Here is a 16998-nt window from a genome sequence, read left to right on the forward strand (position 1 = left end):
TGCCCTAATGCTATCAGATGCTATCAGTCAAATTCATCTCTAAATTTATGCAGCATGTTTTTAGTCTATTTGTTTGCAAATGAATTACGTAAGGGATGATGGATGACACGCCATTCGGGTATCAGAAATGAATGCATGTTCGAGGTGGTAATGCAGCCACGATGCAAATTGGAGCTGTTACACCTCGTAGTGCATTAACTTCTGTTAATGCTAAAGCACTGTTGTATTGCCATACTTGTGTTTTGTTAATTTGCTACTATAGTTTCCACCTTTTGATCTCTGAAACCGTCTTCTTTGTATAACTATTTTCTGCCACACATCTACTAATTTCTCAAATTACAGCATAGCATATCTCAGCATTCTGTTGAGCCTTAGCTTTGTAAAATCACTGTGGGAACGTGACGGTTCACTCCAAAATGAGCTTCGCAAATTTATATTCAAGCATGGTGTGGCCAGAAACTGGAACTACTTCATAGGTGTGCAAATATCAGACAAATAATTGACGCTGTAAAGAGCGCATCATAACACAGGTAGAAACTAAAAATACTAGTTTAGTGGAGTCTGTTACCATAACTGTAAAAGCATATGAAAGGAGCAATTACACTATGATTGGATAGTGAAAATCCATCAAGTGAAGTGATAAAAGAATATTTATATGATCACTTCTAATGTCAGATCCATTTTTTTTTTCAATAATTGATACCATTATTGTCAACTTTGGCACTCTGACCACAAACATATATATTTAAAGTTCAGTAGGGCTGCACAATCATCGCAAATTATGCAATTACCTAATTGCAAAAGCTACAAATAATCTTATTTTTGTCACATTTCTGACTTTTATATTCATTTCATCCTTCTTACAGTAACTTTGCCATTTCTAGTTGGTGGGTGTTCGTAGTGCATGTTCTAGAAATTCTGATCGTTAAGCTTCACAGTAGGTCCAGGGTGCTATGCTTCCTGTGCTCCAGGCTTGTACACCAATAAGGCGTTGCACAAATTAAAGAGACATTAGGAATATTGAACTGAATCGTTTTATTGCCATTTGAAAAAATATCACATATCACAATCACAATATCTGTCAGAAAAATTGCAATTAAATATTTTCCCCAAATTGTGTAACACTAGTCTAGAGGTTTTGTATTTAATCATAAGTATATCAACAAAAGGATAGATAAGGGAAACACAGTAAGGGCGAAAACAGCATGGAATCCACCCAGTTACAAAACTCCCCTGTTTGCTAAGGCTACTCCATCCACCCGTGGTCTCACCTAATAGCACCACTAGTAGGTAATAGAGGGACATAACAAACCCCTAATATGGACTATGCTTATACCTAACCTATCATAAAACCTCACATATGTAATATATCTCCTCAAAACTTTTCTTTATCATTTTTTAATCCTTTTTCATCCATTTTAGTTTCAGTTTGTTGTGTAATTTACTTTGATCTTCTGATATTCATGTAAACATGTATGCAAAGCGTAAAATAGTACCCTGTAATTTCTCAACTATTAGTCGCAGTTAATACATTGATTTTGCTAAATTTCTTCACCTATGAGGTTAATACATGGTTGTAGTTAATATGGTATTAATATGGTTTTGTTTGTTTAACTTGCATAACACACTGTCCTGCAGTTTATTGACATGTGGCTAATACAAAGGAAATTACTGTAACTAATATTTTTTCTCTGTCTTTACAGGTGGTTGAAGAGTGAAGTTGCAGAGAAAGCCTGTGATCATCTGACTAAAGTTCTTGGTACAAGCCCTTTACTGCTGACAGAACTGGATCTGAGTGATAGGATACTAGGAGTGAAACAGTTGTGTGCTTTACTGGAGGATTCACACTGCAGACCGCAGAAACTTAAGTTAGTTTTTTTCATTAAGTTCATATTGTGTGTTTACTTGAATCAAATAAGGTCATTTAGTAGTGGTCATATATTTTCACATGTTTTTCTATGTCATAAATATTTAAAAGAAAATAGATATGGAAAAAAGATCAACTTCAAGGCCTGTAATTACAAAAACATTTGATCTTACCACTAGGAGTACTCCTAAATCACCCTAAAATATTTTAGCTTGGAGTTTTCTCTTAAAAGTTATTCATAAAGCCTTTCAGACCTACTCTTAGTAAGGAAAAATGACAACTCCTAAACTAGGGGTGAGTCTTCGTTGCTATGGTTGACATCATTACTCATGCACAAGCTTGATTGAAGTGACCATCTTGATTGGCGGATGATTATAACGCGGGAATACTTCTCTCTGAAAGAGTAACTCTCGCCAAAATGCACCCTAGGGAGTGTACACGAGTCAAACTTTCGTTTAAAAGCAGTATTACGTCTGAAGCGCCACTTTCATAGCCTAGAAATCTAGACGTACCCTAGCGGCGGCAAATTAATTTGCTCAGCCTGTACGTCTAGTATCAAACCATAGGGATTTCTATTGGCTGACGCCGTGGACCTCATCCAATCACAGCGCTCTATTTTGTTAGAGAGTCTTAAGGCGGGCTTAACAGGATAACGACAGTCCTGCGATGGTGAACAACAAGGAAGGTGGCTATGGCGAACGAAGAGCAGTTGTTTGAATCGGCGTTGGCGTCAACTTTGGAGAAGTTGGACTTGTGCTTTTCTTTGAAAGTTGAGCAACACAATGCACTTAAGTATTTGCCGTTTTGCCGACCGGATACGGATATGGTCGTAGCGCTGGCCTATTGCATGCCTAGGCAGTTTGAAAGACAATTCTCTGCCCGCCCCTTGGATTAAGCGAGGTGAATGGTTCGATGCCAGACTATACATTTCAATGATATAGAATGGCCCGCCAGGCTACCACTTTCAAGCTTGTCCGTGTTGTCGTTTTTGGGTCAAATGGAGTTTTGAATGGGAACTATTTTTCGATACATGATCGCGTCAAAATCACTATTTTTAAAACACTAAGAAGGCTCAACACAACATGAAACTTTGATCGAAGTATCTTCAGTGTCTCTACACATGAACTCGAGCATTGAGAACATTGTTCATGTACACAGTGTTCACTAAAAGAAAGGTTTTGAACAACTCACTGGGGTATTCACAAAAACACCCTAGGATGCATTTTGGCAAGAGTTACGCTTGAATAAGCAATACCAACATATTCATAACATTTTGTGTACTGTTTTATTGCCATTGCTTGTGTGTGATTCCAGTGAAACTCTTTCGTTTTGTTACGTTAGCACAGTAAACGGAAAGTGAATGGGAATGGCTAGGTAGTAGGCTACTGCAGCTAAGGACTTTGGTTAAACTATATTGTTGCAAACTAAACTGAAATAACACGTTCATTAACTTTGTGGTCTATTTGTCCTATTTGTAATGGGCTCGTAACTTACATTACTAAATGTAGGGAAATTCTGCAGATGAAACCAAGCTAATGTTTTTCTATGCACGCAGACGCCAAAGACTGAGCTTTATTTCGCATATTATGTCCCTTGCTGGCCACCGGTATTTTAACATGGCGCACATACATGGCTAGTCGACACGGCGCTATGTAAATGTAAATGAGGATTTCTAAGCCAATAGGTATGCTTCGAGTTGTTGGTGGTAGTAATTAAACATGAATGGGGATTTTGTTAACAAACAACTGAAAACGTTACACAGGGGACCTTTAAATTTTGTGAATATGGGCCAAGGTCTCATATGAAATTCCATGGGACAATGTAAAGCTTTACCAACACTCTGAGGTGGTTTCACATATGAATATGAACATTCTCAGATGGCATTCCAGCACATCTTTTGTTCAGTTTTTGCTAGAATCTGCCACCTCATTTGGCCATAGTTCTTTAACAAATGAGGTCATCCCTTCCTAACCTGGGACCACACAGAACACAGAACCTAATCACTCCCTACATGCTAGCCCTAGTACATTAATTAGTTAAGTAAACATGTACATTTAAAAAAACATACATTTTCAATGTTCTCTCTACAGGTTTACCATAAGAACAGCAGTAAAAGCAGATTTTGTCAATCTTGCTTCAGCACTGAAATCAAACTCTTCACACCTGAAGGAGCTGGATCTGAGTGGGAATAAACTAGGAAATTCAGGAGTCAAGTACATCTCAGGTGCTCTACAGAATCCATGCTGTAAACTGGAGAAATTGAAGTAGGTTATGGAAGAGGAATAGCAATCAGATTATAGGCATCATTTAAGAAAACTGCAGCATAGTTGTAATATTCATCACTGCTATCCCTATCCTATTGCTATCTATCTATCTATCTATCTATCTATCTATCTATCTATCTATCTGTCTGTCTCTCTTTCTGTCTGTCTATCTATCTACAGGCTTGATAACAGCAGTATAACAGAGGATGGCATTGCTGATCTTGCTTCAACTCTGCCATCAAACCTAATAGAGCTGAATCTGAGTGGGAATAATCTAGGAGACTCAGGAGTGACACACATTTGTACTTTACTACAGAATCAACAATGTACACTAAAGAAACTGAAGTAAGATGTGGTGTAAAATTATATAATCTCACCCTCATTGCTAAAATTTGGATTTGGATTGGGATTGAATGTGCTTGTTATTGTTTTACATTAATATTGAGTTTTAGCTGACACTTTTATCCAAAGTGAATGTGTATGTTTCTTCTTTTTTTCAGCCTATCAGACTGTGATATAACAGGAGAAGGATATACTGCTCTGGTTTCAGTTCTGAAATCAAACCCCTCCCAGCTGAAAGAGCTGGACCTGAGAGGGAATAAGCCTGGAAAATACGGAGTAAAACAGTTTCTAGATTTACTGCAAGTTTCCGGTTGTGAGTTGAAGAGAGTGAGGTGAGGACAGCTAATTAAAATGTGGGGGGGGGGGGGGGGGGGGGCATTTTACTCAGCCATACACACACAAACACACGCACACACATTTCTATAACGGATAGTTCCGGTCCTTGATTATGATTGGCCGTTGTAAACCGAACACGACAATGCATCACGACATGCATCACGTGCATCACGACCATGCAGATCTGCACAGCGCTTCATCAAGTTGATGCCGTCACATCATCGCTTTCCGTGATATGGCAGGCATGAGCCCCATTTAAACTAACCGACTGACGGGTGACGGGTTTTAACAGTGTAATAGCCATCATGTTAACATTTTATGCAAACATGCAAAAGCCGTTGTTAAATTGATCGCCAATGTTTTTAACAATGTGTTTTTAAACTTCAATTACACCATTTGTGCATTCGGTATGGGAATACAGGCAATAAGTAGGCTACAATTCTGTTTTGAAGTGGTTATCATGCATGGCAAGGGTAATTAAACTGGGGTGACAAGATCAAATAATGAAGTTAGATAACTTCATTTCACTTTTTGCTGACTGTAGTTGCTGTTGTGCTAGGGAAGCACAAAAATACTTTTAATAATCACCTGCTCATGCTACATTATATAATGTGGGGTGCTTACAGCCTCCATATCACTGCAGGTTGGGCATGTCACACATGAAATAATGCTGCAGAAGCACGAAAATATGAGTAGCCGAGGCACGCCCTAGATCATTTATACAATCTAAGTTCCTATTGATATTTTGTGCATGATGGGAAATCATTTAAAGGAATCTATTTGCAGTTTTGTTTAGTGACCATACAAGATTGCAAAACCATAGTCTGTGTTATCTGACTTTAAAATATGTGACTTTGTCTTTTGATGTGGGAGGGTGCGATAGCCTAAGTAGTATTTCAAAAATCTTTTCACAATCTTCTGATGTACAGTATGGTATCTTGTTTCTTGTTGCACTTTCACCCCAAGGGGAAATGTATAGTAAATCTCAGAAGGTAAAACAAAACAATAGTCAAAAGTTGTTTTGGACAATTTAGTATGTTTAGTATGTATTTCATTTGTAGTTTGTTTTTAAATCATAATTTGTTTTTTGTGTACCGGTATGTATATATATGCATATATTATTCTTCTCATATATTCTCATATATTATTCTTCTCTTCTCTCTACAGACTATTAAAAAGTGATGCAGAGAAAGCCCGTGATGATCTGACTAAAGTTCTAAAAAAAGACCCCTTACTCCTGAAAGAGCTGGATCTGAGTGAGCATACGCCAGGAGACTCAGGAGTGAAGCAGCTCTCTGTCCTACTGCAGGATTCACACTGCACACTGATGAGACTTCAGTTAGTTGATTTCCAAATTACTAAGCAAAATAAGCACAGCAATGTTTGCCCTTAAGGCGAGACACTACAGGTGAATAGGGTCAAATTGTAAAATAATAGACATCACCATGAAACTTCCTCAGTTGTTTACCTACACAAGTATGAACAAAACATGTATTACAAGTTTTTGAAATTTGAATGTTTAATTATGCAAATTATGCATTATCTCATTAAATATGCATGATTGTGCATATATTTTTGGTAGATAGATCTGAACATATGATAAAGCCAGGTACAAAATTAATTTTTCATTTTGTTTGCATACAAGATGAAAATAAAATTACAGAGGGATTTCAGGATATCTGCTTTCATTACCTAGGAAACCAGAATATACTGTCCATAGCCTCAAAAAATTGATTTTTGCCATATATTTTGGATTAAAATGTCACATAAATCAGGTCAGGAATGATTTATTAACAAATCCCTCTGTAAACTGTTATAAAAGTGTATAACAGTTTGGTGTACATAGGTGAGATGTTTCTACTGGAAAATGAGGAAAAACTCAATTTGAGAAAACAGCCTTGGAACACAGCCAAGAGATTCCGTTCTCAGCCTAGACTCGCCTTTGAACTTTCGCGATTGGTTACGGATACAAAAGAAAGTGTCCATATTTGGATTGCACAATGTCATGCAGGAAACACAGAGCTTTCCAACGGTACTACACATGATATGTTTTGTATCACGGTTGTGGTAGAGCATGAAAGGTTAGAAGGCTAACTTTTGGTGAATTTAGGAGAAATATACAGGCGCGAGTAGACAAAATGTAATAAAATAAACAGCTAAATGTGTAAATCGGACTTTGTTGTTGCAGTAGTGTGAAAGAAAATGTGCTACTGTAAGGAAGCAAATTAGCCCAAAATGTCGAAATTGACCAGTGCATGAAAAAACAATGTTTTCACCTGCCATGTCTCGCCTTGTGAGGTGCAGGTGTTTGTTTTACATCATCACCACATATTTTACATAAATCATCTCTCTCTCCCCCCCTCTCTCTCTCTTTCTCTCTCTCTCCATCTATCTCTCTCTCTCACACATACACTACAGACTTAATAACAGCAGTATAACAGCAGATGGCTGTGCTGCTCTTGTTGCAGCTATCACATCAAACCCCTTACACCTGATAGAGCTGAATCTGAGTGGGAACAGACTTGGAGACTCAGGAGTGAAACACATTTCTGCTCTACTGAGGAATTCAAGCTGTCAAGTACAGATATTGAAGTGAGATTTGTTTTTACTAATTTATAATCAATAGATCATTTTGCATTCATCTATATGAAAAAAAGATACATACCAACTAATACTGATACTGACTGAGGATAGAATGTTGGTTTGAGAGCTGAAATCCTATAGGCTTGTTTCTTGAAAAACAATGGTGTTCCATTTATCCAAACGTTTTATTAGCAGTAATCAGTTATTCATCAGGTATTTCAAATTCACATGTTTATAATGCAACAGTGAATCAGTGCAACAGGCTAGAATGAAATGCAATGCAAATGACTACTCTTCTTTCAAGACTGTCAGACTGTAGTATAACAGGAGAAGGATATGCTGCTCTGGCCTCAGCTCTGGAATCAAACCCCTCACACCTGGTAGAGCTGGACCTGAGAGAAAATGACCCTGGACACTCTGGCGTGGAGCTGCTTACTGATAAAATTCAGACCCTGCGGTAAGAGAATAATAATTAAAAAAATGCTTTTGATTGGTAACACTTTATAATACATTCATAAAAGTCATAGTACTCCAAATATTATGTGTGTATAACTAATACATGATAATAAATGCACTAATAAATTGTGACAATGTGGTATAAACTCTTAGTGTTTGAAATATCATAATGTGTTATGAAGCTTATCTCTTACCTCTTTGTAATGATAATTATATCAATGAGGATATTACAGAGGTGAAATAAGCTTTAATATGCATTGTAATACTTCAAGCTGTAATGGCTTATTCAACGTCATAACACTTTATTAGTGCACTCATGACTATGTATAAATAGCTATACAGATTTAAACCAGAAATATATTATGATTTATGAATACTTTATAATTCTATGAATGTTTCTATAATCTCTTATAGATGCTGATTTTAAGTAAAGTGTTACTGATTAGTTTTTTATATGAAGTCATGTAATGTTGCACTATAGGTGTAGTACATAGTGCTGTCTGTCATTTCTTTCTCAAATATTTAGGAAGATTGTAACATCAACAACAATTAGTGAATGATTATAAAACTGACAATTATTGACATTAATATCTTCTTCCTCTCTCTGTAGGTTGCTGAAGAGTGATGATGCAGAGACAGTCTGTGAATATCTGACTTCATTACTTAATACAAACCCCTTACTACTGACAGAACTGGATCTGAGTGGGAAAAACCTGGAAGAGTTAGAAAGACTGCAGTTATCTGCTCTACTGGAGGATTCACACTGCAAACTGAAGATACTTAAGTTAGTACTTCTATGTTTTCCTAGGGCTGGGCTCTGAACGCCAATACTTTTATGGCAAATTCCGATACGCACATAAATAAATCTTAGTGCCTGTTAGCCAATTAACACGGTGGCCCTTTTCCATTAAGGATCGGGGCTGGCCCAAGGCTTTTCCCAGTCTTAAACACTTGTGCGTGATCTCAGTGTTCTGTTTCCATAAGGATCTGTAACATCGGGGACTTTAGCTAACAATGTAAACAGTGCTTAGCAACGACACCTCAAGCATACGTTAAATTAATTACAAGGACATTTAAATAAGTCATAAGCCTTCCGTTTTGAACAGAACCATAGTCTAATGATAGAGTTTAAATGAATTCAAGTTTTATATTGTGCACGCAAAGCAGGAGATGCCACTGGACCACTGAGGGCGCACGGGCGCCCTGGCAGTCGGCAGTTGAAACATGTTTTATTCATTACCGTATTTTCCGGACTATAAGTCGCACTTTTTTTCATAGTTTGGCTGGCCCTGTGACTTATAGTCAGGTGCGACTTATATATGAAAAAATATATAATTGAACATGTTTTTAAATGTTAATTCATATTAACTGACATGAACCCTACATGAAACATTACTGTCTAGCCGCGAGAGAGCGCTCTCAAATGCAGGGCTGTAGTACTCGAGTCCGGTCTTGGACTCGAGTCCGGACTCGAGACCGTTTTTCTATGGTCTCGGACTTGTCTCGGACTCGCTAGTATTTGTACTTGGTCTTGTCTCGGTCTCGGCCACTGGTCTTGCCAAATATGGCTTTTGGTCTCGACCGAGTCCAGGTGTCTTTAGGGCCATCAAAATTAACGTGTTAATCGCCGCGATTCATTTTGAAATACATAATGCGTTACAAAATATTAACTCAATAGTGTTTACCTTTGTGGGGGGCTGATGTCACGTAACGGAAGCCGCAAAACCTAAAACCGCAAGCCTGAGAGTTTATTTTACTGTCTGTGGAGTTAGCTGAAGATAAAGAGGAACCAACATTTAGCCAAATAGTAGCTTTACTGCAAACTGCTTTTCACTCTTGTTAGATAACGTTTACAATGTCAAAATGCACCAACTGCAACAGTTACATAAAGATGATACTTTTCGGCTCCTCTCCATTAAGATCCAACTTGAACGTATGCTACTCCATTTAATTAAGAGCGCGTCTGAACGCACACGAGAAGGAGAGAAAACGATTGGCAGGCTCCAGCTGGCTTGTCGTTGTTGATGATAATTGATATCTCCTTTTTAATATAATAAACTTATAAAAGGAAGGCAACAAAGACGAGGTTAGAGGAGATTGCGGATTTATCCGATTTCCACTACTGACCAGTTATAAACATGTATGTAGGCTGCACTCACTGTGATTTGAAAAATGGACAAAAATATGAAGAGTTGTCTTTGCCTTTGTGTAATGGAACTGGTGAGTCTTGAAGTCTTCAATAATTTGTTTACATGAAGCACATATTATGCCGATTGAAACACATTCCATTCAGATAGCTAGGTGACTGGCTCAGGCTCATCATTCACTTTTAATTGTAAACAGAAAATGTCTACTGTAGCTAGCATCATGTCATTACATGCTTCTATTTCCAAAGGAATGAAAACTGTTTATACCAATTTAATATCATGCTTATCATTGTTAATATTGTACAATACATGTGGTACAAACAATATTAGAGCTTGTGGACTAGCTATAGGCTATATTTCAATGGAGCTGGTAAAAAAAAGATCATTATGAGAACGTGGCCACAATGGGCTTAAAGTAACAGTGCACCATTTACAAATGAGTTAAATAGCATCATATGTGTAGTATTTCTTAAGAAATGAATACTTTAAAACACAATTACTGTGTCAGTATTATCATTTAAATAATATAAAAGTGTTTTACTTTTACCTTTGTGGTTACTCATTAATTTTGTGATTTATGTTGAAGCTTTAGTCTTTAGGAACTTTTTAATTGCGGTTAATCGAGATTAATTCATTTCAAAATATATATTTTGAATCGTTTGACAGCCCTATAATAATATTGGAGAAGGGGAATGGCTACACTTACAAATCCTGGGTGTGTTCACACTGTTTTTGCTTTTAGATAATAATAATAATAACCCAAAATGATTGTCTTGATACTGTCATGCACAAGACTTTTTTTCCTACCCTGGACTCGGTCTTGACTCGGACTCGAACCTTTTTGGACTCGGTCTTGTCTTGGACTCGAACCTCTTTGGACTCGGTCTTGACTTGGTCTCGACTAGTCCTGGTCTTGGACTTGTCTTGGACTCGACAAAGGTGGTCTTGACTACAGCCCTGCTCAAATGCACAAGTTCTGTGCACTTTCAGTCAGAGATTAGTGGTAGCGCTATGCCTGAAGCACACGTGCATACCTAAATCCTCAAATTATGAGGGATTCTATTTATAGCCGGGCCTCAGATTCGGACAAATAAAGGCCAGTAATAATTTTCTTTCAATTTAACTCATAAAAGAGCTCTTCTTAACTCATTGAATGCCAAGCTGTTTTCGGGAGCTTTGTCCTAGAGTGCCAGCAATCTAGACCATTGTTGATGATTTTTGTACAGCCACAGCATATTCTGTGTTATAGCTATGAAAACATACTATGGTTCGTTTAAAAGGTGAGACTTTAAGCTCTCGGTGGGTGCAAACTGTGTATTTCTACACGCCTCTGTTCCTGAGAAATCCCAAGCTAAACAGTGGCTAGTTTTCATCAAAATCGCTGTTTTTTTCTAGAAATGGAAAGTGTTGCCTGTTACTTACTTGTGTAAACTTTCCGGGAAGTGATCAGCGAGACTTGTCGAGACTGCCACCTAGTGATAGACCCACGAAAATGGCCTGGTTTTGACCTGACGTGCATGCGTCACTGATTCGACCCAAAGCGGCAACCGAGTTATGATAAAATGTCCAGATAAAATATCCAGATTGTGCGTTTTCATGAGTTTTCGATCATCATATATTTCATTTCCATTAATCAGAGTTCCCAAAATCACATATAAGGTGTGTTAGAGTGTCTAGTTTCGTAATTTAAATAAAAAAGCTAAAAACTTAATATTACGTTTTTGGCACTCAACGCATTGGGAAGGAAAAACTTAATATTACGTTTTTGGCACTCAATGAGTTAATATTTTATAGTGTTGGTTGGTTTAATCAGCTTTAATAGGCATCAGCCTACGAATTCTATAAAAAAGCAAATCATGCAGAATTAAAAAAAATAACTAAATTAATCGTAGACCTCTTTGGCTATACGGAATAAGGTTTCCATTTCAGCACAATACACGTTCCATGAATAAATGAAAGCGGATGCCTTATCTCGCAATAAGCGGATGGAAATCCCGACACCCTTTCAGACATGAACCATCAAATACCCCACAGATTTCAGTGGCCGTCAGTCCCGATATTTAGCAATATCAAACAGTACAAGCCATGCCACAAATAAAGGTGCTGTGCTTTGCGCAGCCTACATAAAAGTCCCCCACCAAAATTTGAGGATTTACGATAGTCTGTCTCCTAAACATTCCTCACCCGTTATCTAGACATGCATGAAAACATTTGAAAACAAAACTCACTGCCATGTAGGCTAATATTTGATTACTGTTTTGCTACTAATTATCTTTCACATAATAAATACGCACAAGAAAGTGAAAGTAGGCCTACTATGCGCTCCGTGTCTGTATCTGTCTGTTCACGTCCGCAATCGGTTATAACGTTCCTCAAATGGAGAACGCATCCATGTTCTCTCACGTTATATAGGCTGTCATGCTTCTGTGTTCACAAAATTCCTGACGGTTCCTGATCGCTAAACGCTTGTTTTCCTTTCCTGTCGATCGCGGTTGATGTAGAAGCACCTAGGCTATAATTTGACTTCAGTGGTGAGAGAGGGAGAGAGAGAGGCACCCGCAAAGTGGTCCTGCGCGCACGTGTGTGCATGGGGTTCAATTGAAGTCAGAGTTGGTCCGTCCAGTCAATAGTCACGTTTTCAGTCCGCTTCATTATTAGATTAATGTTATCAGACAGCGCTGTAACATGTGTGGGAATTTCTCTCATTATGATGGAGTCGTGGGACTTTTATTATTATCCTCAATACTTAATAACTTATGCGCAATACCCGCAATCCCGCGCTGAAATTTAGGCCCTGGTTTTATGCGCATATTTTTTTCTCTCTCGGAGGTGGCCAGCCGAGTATTTCTTCTGATGCCAGCTTGTGCCAATATATCATCCAAAATGCTTGCTTGCATTGCATTCTCCACATTTTTAGCTAAATTTTCATGTATCACATCAGCATTTTTGATAAGTGAATCTTTTGTAAATTGCTTTACAATTAGCGTGGGCACTCGTCAGCAGCCTTCGGCTTGCCTCTTGCCGCTATTCACTCCTTCGTCTTCATTAACATTCTCAATATTTTTGGCCTCTATGTGTCCAGTTACATCTGTCTGTTCTTGGTCTTGGATTTTGTGAAATACATTTCTAAATATCACCGGCTTGCTGCAGCTTTGGTCTTCACGTCCTTTTAAACCCGTCTATTTCTCTCTCGTGAGCATTTAATCTGCTGCCAGCTTGTGACTCCACATTGCCCAAAATGCTTGATCGCATTGCATTCTCCACATTTTTAGCTAAATTATCATGTATTATATCAGCATTTTTGTTGAGTGAATCTTTTGTAAATTGCTTTACAATTACCTTCGGGCCTATAGGTCTCTGCCTGGCTTGCTTCGGTCACGTCCTTTTAAAACCATCTTTTTCTCTCTCATGAACATTTAATCTGCTGCCAGCTTGTGACTCCACATCGCCCAAAATGCTTGATTGCATTGTATTCTCCACATTTTAGTTTAATATTGGTGTACCACATGGCATTTTCTTTCAGTGAATCTTTTGCTTTACAATTAGACCTTCCCGCCCCCTTGGCTGCCTTCACTCCTTCATCTTCATTAACATTAATCTTTTTGGCCTCAATAGTCCAGTTACATAGTCTCTGTTTTTGGTTTTGGATTTTGTGAAATACATTTCTAAATAAATGTGACATAGTCCAGTGCGACTTATATATGTTTTTTTCCTGTTCACATTTTTTGACTAATGCGACTTATACTCCGGAGCGACTTATAGTCTGGAAAATACGGTATATAGGGGATTCAATATTCAGTAGCATATTTCCTTGATATCCATGCCAAGGAAAACAAATAAAGGAGGATGTATGCTCATATGATTTGGTATTGGTGCTGCTGCACACAAACTTGTCATTCTCAAACCTTGAAACTTTATCTCATTCCTAGGGAGATGATCTGACAAAACGTCAGTCCAAGTCCAAGAGGAATGGAAATGTGAAGTCAGAAATGACTGAGTTAACACTTTCCTCTCTGTGACTGAACACTCAAATAGAAAGTTGAGGGAAAACGGGGCTGTTTTAATGACAGTGCTGGCAGCAGAGCCATAATCACAGCGCTTAAGTTTCAATCATTGACAGTAAAAGAAATGGACAGAGCCACCCCATAGGCTTTATTAGAGACAAGTGAAGTCAATTTGAGCCTCCTTTTCTGGATGAAGCCTTACTGAACTGTGCATCCTCATTGTCAGTTGAGTGATAGCATGTGACATAAAGTGATGGACTGAAACACAGTAAGGGCTATATTTTGGCGATCTAAAACACATGGTCACATGGTCAAATTTCGGGGTGTGTCCAGTCCACATTGGGGGTGGTTTTGTTATGAAATAAGCGCCAAAAGGTTGGTCTTATGTTTCTTAATCAGTCATGGCTGTGTTTTGGCAGTAACATCCTTTAAACCAGGGATCTCAAACTCAAATGAGCTGGGGGCCACTTTCTGCCAACGTCATCTGATTGGAGGGCTGGCTATTTCTGAAAATGCGACGCTTTTTTTTAAATACCACACAAAACTGCAAACAGAAAGTGCAAGTGTTTTTATAGACACTGCTTTTAGACACCTGTTCTAGCAACCCTCAGCTTATAATTAAATAATGATACAATAAATATTAATACAAATTATAAAACAAACAAAAAGCATAAAAACAGGTATGTGTGTGATTCACACCAAATAAAAATATTTTCCTCTTATAACTTATTTAAACCTGCATGGCAAACTTTAGGCGCTAGGGTTAAGAAAACAACACCATTGGATTTTGACATCAAAATTTCAAAAGGTTTGAAAGTGGTCAGAGATAAAGTCCTACTGTAAATATAAAAATCGATATAAACAAAAGTTTATGAAGGGGGTAAATGCACCCATCTAATTTGCCACTGGATAGCAAGCACCTCAAATTATGCACCTTTCAGTAAATACTGGCTGTTGAACATATTTGAGCAGGTTTACTTTCTTTTTTGTCATATTACCCATATAATAAATTAACAGAAAAAAGCAGTAGGCCTAAGATGTAAAACAACAATAGTAAACTATTACTAGCCTATAACCACAAACAGTTATTATAGGCCTACAATAATGTACCCTGGTCAAATTAGTTCCTATCGTGGGTGACTTTGTAGTTCTTCAGATCCCAATTTTTACTACCCCTGCTGTCTGTACCACGTCCATTACGGACACTATCATCACAATTACCACTGCCACCTCCAGCTATGTTGAGCAGAGGGTCGAAATAAGCATGGTACGCTGGACACCGTCGTATACACGCAAAAGACGCACCTCCATTCACAGACGCACCGTGACTATCACTGTCAATAGTCGATCATAATCTCCAAAAGGCAGATATTCTCCTTCAGAATCAGAATAGGTGAATGACATAGCCTACCCTTCCAGTGATCTCCAGACTAACAAGGCCTAACGTTCACGTTATCTCCAGACTGCCAGTGAGTGTAAAGAACTTTGTTGGCGTTGCATCGGTTGTGGAGACACAGCTGTGCACAGTTTCACGCGAGTCATCATTGCCCTTGGACATTTTCAGTCGGTTGGAAATTGGACTAATTTTATTTTTATTTTTTATTTATTAATTTGTTTGTTGTCTGTCTTGTATGTCTTGGTGTCACGGGTACGCTGGTGACTACGCCACTCCGTCCGGCATCTTTTGCGTTTGTTATTTCATAAATGTAGGCTAGTTCTATGTCTTGGTGTCACGGGTACGCTGGCGACTACGCCGCTCCGTCCACTATTGTCTTTGTTAGTCTATGTGTCAATGACAATGTCTTATATGTGGAGCGCTTTGGGTTGCACTCTGTGCATGTTAAATGCGCTATACAAATAAAACTGACTTGACTTGACTTGACTACCCAAGACTTCATCATAAGTTTTTTTCAACATTTGGTGTAGGCCTATTTCTGCTTCAATTTGTGCAAAATTATGGCCTGCATCACTTCCGCGTCATTACAAACAAATGCACTTGCATTTCTCGCATGTAATACAAAATTTCCTGAAAACTTTGTGCAGCGTATTTGGGCTTGAATCGAAGCTCTGGATGTCTAGCAACTAGTGGAGGAGAGTACAAATGGGATTTGTCACTGTCTTGGATCTATCGTCTATTTTAACCAGTGCTGTTGTTTGTCGCAATTAAAAATACCCTCAAGGGCCAATTTACATATTATTTTGACATTAGGTCGCGGGCCGGAATTGGGTGATGCGGGCCGGAATTGGCCCGTGGGCCGGAGTTTGAGATCCCTACTTTAAACCAATGAAAATGACATCTGTCATTCCCTTTAACAGCAAGCAGCGCAACTGCAAACAGCGCATCGGTATTTCACTAGCACTATGTCACAGTACTTTTATTATTGACTGACAATGGGTTACCATTGAAAACATAGCCTGAAAAAAGCAACACTTACCCCAATAATGTTCGAATGACTGAATAACAAATCTAAGGACATTTATCCTGCAGAGGAGTTGCAGCTTACATGTGGCTCTATAAAGATTATTTAATGAATAGACTTTTTATGTTTATATAGTGTCCTCAACATTTATTAAACTTCAGTAAAAAGAGGTATGAAAAATATCTATTGGCAATTCTTAGTCTCAGTTTTTGTTAAAAGTGTTAATTTATTTTTTATGATGTATCACTTTTTAAGATTGAGATGAATTGCCAAGATATTTTTTTTGCTATACCTATTTACTCAACTTTACCTTTGCCAAAAAATGTGGAGGGCGCTGTATGCATTTGTGCATTTGTGCTTTATGGATACGACGTTTAAGTATTACTGATATGTTTTCATCTTTTTTGTTTTCTTTTATTATTATTTAATTCCTGAGTTAGCACATTAATCACATGGACCACAACCAGGATTCTGCCTTTACAATATATCTGTTAACTGAAGAGGACCAATGCCAAGTCCATGTTAATTATTATGCATGTTTCAAAACTAATGCATGTATTATTTCAGTGCATGCAAATC

General features: G+C 38.0%; 1 protein-coding gene and 1 long non-coding RNA gene across 2 annotated transcripts in view; one reads left to right on the forward strand and one right to left on the reverse strand.

The window, feature by feature from the left end:
• Positions 1 to 16998, forward strand: part of LOC121694869 — a 248710-nt gene that overhangs the window by 162606 nt on the left and 69106 nt on the right. The window contains exons 46-51 of the mRNA XM_042075243.1: positions 4312 to 4476; positions 4632 to 4805; positions 5977 to 6147; positions 7228 to 7401; positions 7697 to 7849; positions 8459 to 8632. Coding sequence (XP_041931177.1) covers positions 4312 to 4476; positions 4632 to 4805; positions 5977 to 6147; positions 7228 to 7401; positions 7697 to 7849; positions 8459 to 8632 — 1011 coding nt within the window. The remainder of the gene's footprint in view (positions 1 to 4311; positions 4477 to 4631; positions 4806 to 5976; positions 6148 to 7227; positions 7402 to 7696; positions 7850 to 8458; positions 8633 to 16998) is intronic.
• The window catches only part of LOC121694911, a 64773-nt gene continuing 49574 nt past the window's right edge, over positions 1800 to 16998 (reverse strand). The window contains exon 3 of the long non-coding RNA XR_006025948.1: positions 1800 to 1863. This is a non-coding gene — a long non-coding RNA (uncharacterized LOC121694911). The remainder of the gene's footprint in view (positions 1864 to 16998) is intronic.

This window comes from Alosa sapidissima, chromosome 20 (assembly GCF_018492685.1).
Source record: "Alosa sapidissima isolate fAloSap1 chromosome 20, fAloSap1.pri, whole genome shotgun sequence".
Taxonomy (NCBI): domain Eukaryota; kingdom Metazoa; phylum Chordata; class Actinopteri; order Clupeiformes; family Clupeidae; genus Alosa; species Alosa sapidissima.